The 7,476-nt window shown below is 41.3% G+C and overlaps 1 protein-coding gene across 1 annotated transcript; it reads right to left on the bottom strand.

Annotated features, from left to right (window-relative positions):
- Window positions 1-5,710: 5,710 nt before the first annotated feature.
- id3 (inhibitor of DNA binding 3) lies at window positions 5,711-7,255 on the bottom strand. Its single transcript, XM_015969873.3, has 3 exons — window positions 6,772-7,255; window positions 6,554-6,620; window positions 5,711-6,296 (listed from the first exon to the last, which is right to left on the bottom strand). Exons 1-2 carry the CDS (start codon window positions 7,033-7,035, stop codon window positions 6,573-6,575), a joined length of 312 nt encoding a protein of 103 aa, XP_015825359.1. The 5' UTR covers window positions 7,036-7,255; the 3' UTR covers window positions 5,711-6,296; window positions 6,554-6,572.
- Window positions 7,256-7,476: the final 221 nt, after the last annotated feature.

Here is a 7,476-nt window from a genome sequence, read left to right as displayed (position 1 = left end):
GTCGTTGGGAGCAGCGAACTGGAATGAGGAGCAGCCAAATGAGGTGTGCGCTTTGGGAATAACCATAGAGATTAAGTTACTGGGACAAAAATTGCACTGGTTGTTGGAAGTGATGAGTAATGAGCAAAGATATGACAATGTTCTACCGATGATTGTTTCGTGTATAAACCAAGCCCCCACAATGCGGGTGAAAAATTGAGGCCAACGCGTAATGGGCTCGACACACGGGAGCGATATCGCCTCTCCTCCATTCATTTTCAATGAGACATGCGCGACAAAGCGATAATCGCGGGTCTCCCTCCTACCAAGCGAAACGCGAAAAACGTGCATGTGAAATTTTGCGCTCGTGCACGTGTCGTGCACAGGCGACCCAGCGACGCGATCCCAGAAAGTTGAAACATTTTCAACTTTTCATCGCTGTTGCTCGAACGAGGACCAATCAACAGAGGTTTCATTCACTGACCAATGAGCGGACAGGATGCTCTGTACATCTCCGAGCAAACATGAAGGAGAAGTTGATTATTATTATGTTTTATACAGTAAAATCACAAGTAAGATTTCACATAACTCTAGCAGCACCTTGTGAAACATCATATGATCTACCTACCACTTTATTAACTCTGAACCGCTTAAATAACCTCAATTCCCTCCAGCCTGACACAGCCAAGCAAAACAACGAAAGTTTCGATTTCGCCATGGAACAGAACGCGTAGACGGCTTTGCCGCTGGCCGCTGCCGCGGATCGCCTCCCGTGTGTCAGGTAATAAAAGCGACAACGACAAATTTCGCTGATCGCGGTCGTTTGTTGCCTCCCGTGTGTCGAGCCCATAAGTGACAAAACTTGCAGTTCCACCCTCATCCACTGGGGGCTGGTGTCAGAAGCGAGCAAATCCTCATTGACTCCCATGTTAAAAATACCAATTTCACAGCAGAAATAAACATGTTTACAGCCTGCTTCCAAAACATGTTTTTTGTTTAAATGATCTAGTTTACACTCATGACTACTCTGAGGGGGGTGAATTTTTTTCTCACTCTTCTGTTTAAGTGTATTAAAAGCCTAAAATTCTGTATAATTAATGAGCATCAGACACACATGACCGCAGAGCTAGCTCCGGGAAAAGGCCCCGGCCTCTCCTGAAAACTGTTCGGTCATTTTCAGTCTCTCAACTTAGACCATTAGTTGTAGCGTTTGTGTATTCTTTTTTGGATATTATTTGTGCAATTGTTGGACAAAATGACTTGCTGTGGCATTAATTGCACTATTAGAGCGTCCAAGGAGTCTCCACTTCATTTTTTTCAGTAAGTAAAATCATATTTATGTATTTCAGGTCACTGCCGAGCTGAGCTTAGATTTTAACATGTACTGTTTAACCATGAAATTTAAATGTAATAGTGTAAAACCCAGTGCATTTAACATATTGCTGCACTTTAGAAAATGGGTTGAAATATAACATGTTGGTGGAGCTGGGTTCCGACTATCGGCTTGTGGAGCTCTCGGGAGACCGATGTTTTCCACCTGTTTCTCCCCTCCCCGCAGCTCGGCGCATCTCTGTCTGATCGCGGCTTCTGTCTGTTGCGCGAGCTGCCGGCTTGTGGAGCTCTGGGATGGAAACCTTTCCACCTGGTTCTCCCCAGCGGCAGCTCTGCGCATCTCAGATCGCAGCGGCGCTTGTCTGCTGTGCGGCTGCCGGCTTGTGGAGGTCTCGGAGACCTCTGTGTTCCACCCGGTTTTACCCAGCGCATGGACGTAATTTTGGGGGGGGGGGACAGGGGGGACATGTCCCCCCCACTTTTTCCAAAGTCAAGTTTTGACCCCTGCACTTTTTACCATCCAAAAACAATATTACGCTATATTAAATTGACACAGGTTGCGCTCTAGGACCAAGCAGAAAACAACCGTTTGTATTGAAGCCCATTTCCCATTAGAGCATACTGTAAAGATTCCCCCCCCCCCCCCCCCCGTGTCCCCCCCACTTCTAAAGTGAAAGTTACGTCCATCCCAGCGGTCAGCCCGACGTATCTCTGACTCAGAAGCTCTGGTGTTGTGCACAGTTATCTCCGGTTGTAGCTAGATTGCTACCTCCGTTAGCTTAGCTCCCACCTCCGCGTTAGCTTCAGGTTAGCTTGTAGCTAGTTCGACCGGGTGTCGTCAGTTGATCCCAGCCTTACAGCCCCACCCTCAGCTCCACCTCTCTTCCCTTTTGTGGAATTGTCTGGGCTTGACGGAACCTGTGACACGGTCAAAATGGCGGTGGTGGCCACCTTCCATTTTTCTTCAAAAACGTGTTATTGGAGCTATGGAAACCCATTGTCCAATATTTATATGTTGATGGTAACTGATACCAATGTAACAACCTGGAATGGAGTGGTGGCCAGTTAACGAGTGAGAACAGATCCCAATGATGAGCAGTGAAAGGGGCACCAGTGATGAAACAAATTGCTGATTGATAAATGACATCGAGTTTATGAAGACGCTTTTGGAAGCAGTTCTAGAAGTGATGTCACACTAATCTAAGAAGGGAAGGATTGTCATTTTGACCAAGGTTTGCTTTGCAGAATGAGGAAAAGATGACCTATTATGGTATAGAAACCCATTTCTTGACTTGACTTTAGAAAGTAATGCATTAATGTGAAGTCAGATACTTACAGGAACTGACAAGTTGTATTTCTGTACCATCCAGGGAAACAACACTAGGGTGAAAGTTGATTGCAGTAAGTTACGGTTGGAGATCATGGACTTTGTTTACTTGTGTTTAAATTAAGACAAAGGCATGTTGGAGGCACTTAAAGTTGTGCTGCAAGGAGGACAAAGCTGTATTCAAAGAACTGCATTAATATAAAATGGTCATCTGCATATATGAGAACTGTCAACAGCACAAACAATGTTGTTAATATAGATTTTGAATATGCTTGGGCCCAGTATGGACCCATGAGGAACGCCCAAGATAGAGGTAGAAAAGCAGATCGGTAACCCTCTGTTCTCACTGTCTACGTACGGCATAAGATATAACTTCTAAACCACAAATGCCTGAGAAAGTCCTGTATGTTTAAGCCTGCTAAGTAAGATGTTATGGTCTACAGCAGGGCTGATCAATTCCAGGGCTCGCGGGCTGGTATCCAGTACATTTTGGTTTTAACCCTGCTTCAACACACCTGATTTCAATCCGCACGTGATTAACAGGCTTTTGTAGAGCCTGATGAGCTGCTGCACAGGTGATTTAACCATTGAATCTAGTGTGTTGGACTATAGAAACCACTAAAACGTGTTGAATACCAGCCCTCAAGGCCCATGATTGAATAACGCTGGTCTACAGAGTCAAAAGCTTTAGCCAAGTCAACAAACACAGCCACACAACAGTACTTAGTGCCAGCTCCACATTAATAAGACTAAAGTAAAACCTAATAACAGGGACTGGACTGGCACTCTGAAGTTGCAAGTGCAATATTATGGCCACAGAGGGCGGTGGGGTATGTCTGACATATTATTAACCCATAAAGAGTCCTTCTGGGTCAAAAAAATAACTTGGCTTTAAGAAACATCACATTCACAATAATGATCAACATCTAATGATATGTGGACATCACAAACAGATGCACATTGCAGCTTACTTCCTTGACATTTGGCTGCAGTGCATTTGGAAAAAATGGCTGACTTACATGCTTCCTTACTTGCAATTATAGTTTGTCACCCTTCCACTGCCACAACCTACATTTACAGGAAACCAAGTTGGCCTCAAACCACTTCTCTTTTTAACTGTGTCACAAAATCCACTGTGTGACGAGGTTTCAAAGCCTCCAACAGAACAAATAAATCAGTTGAATGTAACGACGGGACCATTAGTTTTACCCTGTCGTTTTTTTTACCCTGCTTACTCAGAGACTTCCTTTGAGTTTCTCCATCTGCAGAAAAATTGCTAAAATTTTATATTTAGTGTGTGCTTGGGGAGTATTTACCATGAAGATGTGTTGTGTTGAAGATGAATGACTGCAGACTGTGAGGGTTAACCTGAAAATAGTTTGTGTTGGGTTGTCATATTGAATTCAATTAAATTGGATTCCACTTTTCATCAAAACTATAAAACAAACCCAGGACTGAGACAGTTTCTGCATAATTCCTGATCTAAACAGCAGTATATGTAGAAGTATAAGATGAAAAGATATGCAGTAAAGACAAGACAGAAATGGTGTTTCTGTGAACAGCATTGCAGCAGTTTTGTTAATTTATCTCAAATGTTTTCAATTAAATGCCCTGGAAGCTTCTTCTTCTTCTTAATAATAATAATAATAATAATAATAATAATAATAATAGGTATGGACAATATATCGGCATCAATATCGGTATCGGCCGATGTTAGTTATTTTTTAACATATTGGTATCGGTTCGATAAATAAAACCGAGCTGATATTATCAACCGATATTTTTTCCATCTCGGCTCCATTTGTTTACCTGTTTCAGAGGGTGGGGGGTGGGTGATGTGTAATTGTTTAGTTATGTGAACAGTGAATGAAATCATCTCAGAACCGTAGATGTGTGTGTTGTGTGTTCATAAAAATGTAAATTCAGCTTTAATGATTTTCATTCTATACAAAATCTGCTGATTTTTGAAGCATTGATGCCAGTATATCGATATAGGCAAATATCAGCCAAAGCAGTGATATTAATATTGAATATTGGCCCCAAAATTTCATACCGGTACATCACTACTACTACTACTACTACTAATAATAATAATAATAGTAGTAGTAGTAGTAATAATAATAATAATAATAATAATAATAATAATACTTTCACAAATCAGGTTTTAAGTAGTTAAATGCAACTTTTAAAATATTTCGAGCTCATCTAACTTTAATATTAGTAATTACGAGAATATTCTGCTCCTTTTCTTAAATGAAAGCTTTTATGCATTTGATTATTTGGGTGAACAAGATGAACAAAGAAAATATGCACGTGGGTATAAAGTTATTTCTTTTTCTTTGTATTAAAATTTTGAATCATTGAAACATTTTATTAATACACTTATTTGCATCAGTCATTAGAAATTCACATGCATGCTCAACATTCAAATATTTACTGATTCTGATGATTTTTACTTTAAAACGAAATTCAATTTTTCACTAATTATTTGAAAATATTTATGAAAATCTTGGTATTATCCTGTAATTTCTAATTTTACCACTAGATGGTGGTATGATGTCATTTTTTAGCAAAAAAGCAGATGCTTAGAAGTGAATCTTTTTCACATGTAAATCACATATTTCTCTTTAGTGTGACTAATTATCCTGATGATAGAATAAACATTTCTTAGATTTAACGTCTAAGTGATCTGGTCAGCTGATGTATCATTGATTCAGAACTACACATGCGAGTTTATAAATAAAACTTAAATAAATGTTCTCATTACTGTTTGAAGTGTCACACAATCACTAGTTTGGGTCATAATTGACCTAATTATGAGTTTCTTCTTCATGTGGGAAGTTCAACTGTTCAAACTGGTCGTCAGTCTGTCAATGGAAAAATAGAAGCACTCACAGGAAACTCCCTTTGTTTGATTTCCAACCACCCAACCTCAGAATTCATGATTACATCCTGTTGTATCAGCAGTTCGGCACCATCCAAAACCTAAAAAGTCACCATCAGCATCACCGGAATCTTTTCAGAGCCACATTCACTCATAAACAACAGAACATCTCAACAACCAGCACAGACTCACATTATCACTGTTTTTTATTGTTAACATACATACAAAGAAATCTTTTATAATGTCGGGTTTATGAAACCCATAAGGTGTCTGTGGGAATAAAAACAATCCCCACAAACGTTTGGAATAAACTCTATTATAGAGTTCGGATGAACTAAAGGTCCCATAAAAAACAGACTCATGCCTTATATGTACATATTAGAATCCTGTTTTACATTACTAGAGGGGGAAAAGGGTTCTGGGGGGTTAATATGCGAGGTAATGCAAGACTTGGTTCATGAGTCCATAAAAAGTCTGGAATGCTTTAAAAAAAAGACATTTTATACATTTAAAGAATGTCCAGGTGAAGACGGTCCACGCTCCAGTCCCGGCTTCTGCTTTGGTGTGTCGATCCGTCCATCCAGGAGCAAAAGAATGAGTCTGTTTTGTTGCTCACGCACTGCTGTTGATCCACTCCTCTCCAGATTTCTGTTCTTTTTCTTTTAAAGCCCTCCACCTCCTCCTCTTGTCTTTTCTTCCAAATACCTATCCCACCCTTTCTGCCCCTCTTGTCCTCTTGCCCGGAGTGAAGTGGAGACATGTGTTTCCCTGCACCTGCGTGGAGAGAAAGGAAGAAAAGTGAAGTCAGATCTCTCCTCCCCTCCCCTCCCCTCCAGAGGGGAGCAGACAGACTGGCGCCTAGCGTGGAACTTTCATTAACCCCAGGCAGATAGCACAATCACTGGCCTGTCTGAGTTCTCTCTCTTTTCTTTGAACCAAAACTAATCATTTATGCTAAAGTCAAACATGCTTCTCATTTCTGTGAGCATTTTGAGCAGAAATTAGGTCAAAAATACGAGATAAATACACACCATGAGGGATCCAGCTTCATTAATGGCACAGCTGATCTTCTTCTTTGGAGAATTCGCGTGTCTGTGTCTGTGTGAAAGCAGCAGAGAACGAAACACAACCTTTATTATCTTCAAAAGTCACAGCGAGCTGCATGCATGCACCAAAACTTTCTCAAACTAACACCAGAATTTGGGCTTTAGTAAAGAAAAAAAAATAAAAGGCCTCCACGTTGCCTCACCTTTATGGATAAAACCATCTCCAGGTCGAAGATGTAGTCGATGACGTGCTGCAGGATCTCCACCTGGCTCACAGACTTGTTCTGCGGGATGCTCGGGACCAGCTCCTTCAGTTTGGAGTAGCAGTCGTTGATGTCGCACAGCGCGCCCACCGGCTCGTCCACGCACGACAGCTTATTCCGGCTGATGGCCAGGCTCTGGTCCGACACGCAGCACACGGCCCGGTAGCAGCTCCTCACCGAGCGGACGGGACTGATGGCTTTCATGGTGGAGAGAGATCAACACGCTGGTAGGTTCGGGTGGGGTTCGGAGCGTCCCTGCTTCTGCTTTCTGTTCCGAGTTGCTTCAGGGAGCTGACAGCGACGTACTGGCTTTATAAGCCTCACACGCGCATGGACCGCCCCCTTTTTTCGCATCGAATTCTGATTGGTTAGTGTAAAAATGCAAGCGCGCTCTCATTGGCTGAGATCAATCTGTGGAAAAAATGAGGAAATTATGATGGGATCTTATTTTTAATGTTATAGAAAACAGACAGATTGAAGAAAACTGATTATTTATTCAAATATCAAGATTCGGATGTGTTTATCTGGTCTATAATTTAAGCTACTGGGTTGTTTTTCAAACTAAAATGTTTGGTTAATTCTTTTGGGGTCAAAGTTTGAGTTATTTTGACCAAATATTAGCTTAAACTGTTTAACCCAGATGGT

Source organism: Nothobranchius furzeri, chromosome 18, assembly GCF_043380555.1.
Source record: "Nothobranchius furzeri strain GRZ-AD chromosome 18, NfurGRZ-RIMD1, whole genome shotgun sequence".
Taxonomy (NCBI): domain Eukaryota; kingdom Metazoa; phylum Chordata; class Actinopteri; order Cyprinodontiformes; family Nothobranchiidae; genus Nothobranchius; species Nothobranchius furzeri.
The sequence above is the reverse complement of the archived record's forward strand: the minus strand, read 5'-3'. Positions and strand labels throughout refer to the sequence as shown.

Bases quoted from the DNA above. Each gene is read 5' to 3' on its own strand.
- id3 (XM_015969873.3), bottom strand. From the start codon at position 7,035: ATGAAAGCCATCAGTCCCGTCCGCTCGGTGAGGAGCTGCTACCGGGCC. The intron at 6,621-6,771 runs GTGAGGCAACGT...GCTTTCACACAG, and splicing joins AGATGGTTTTATCCATAAAG to ACACAGACACGCGAATTCTC.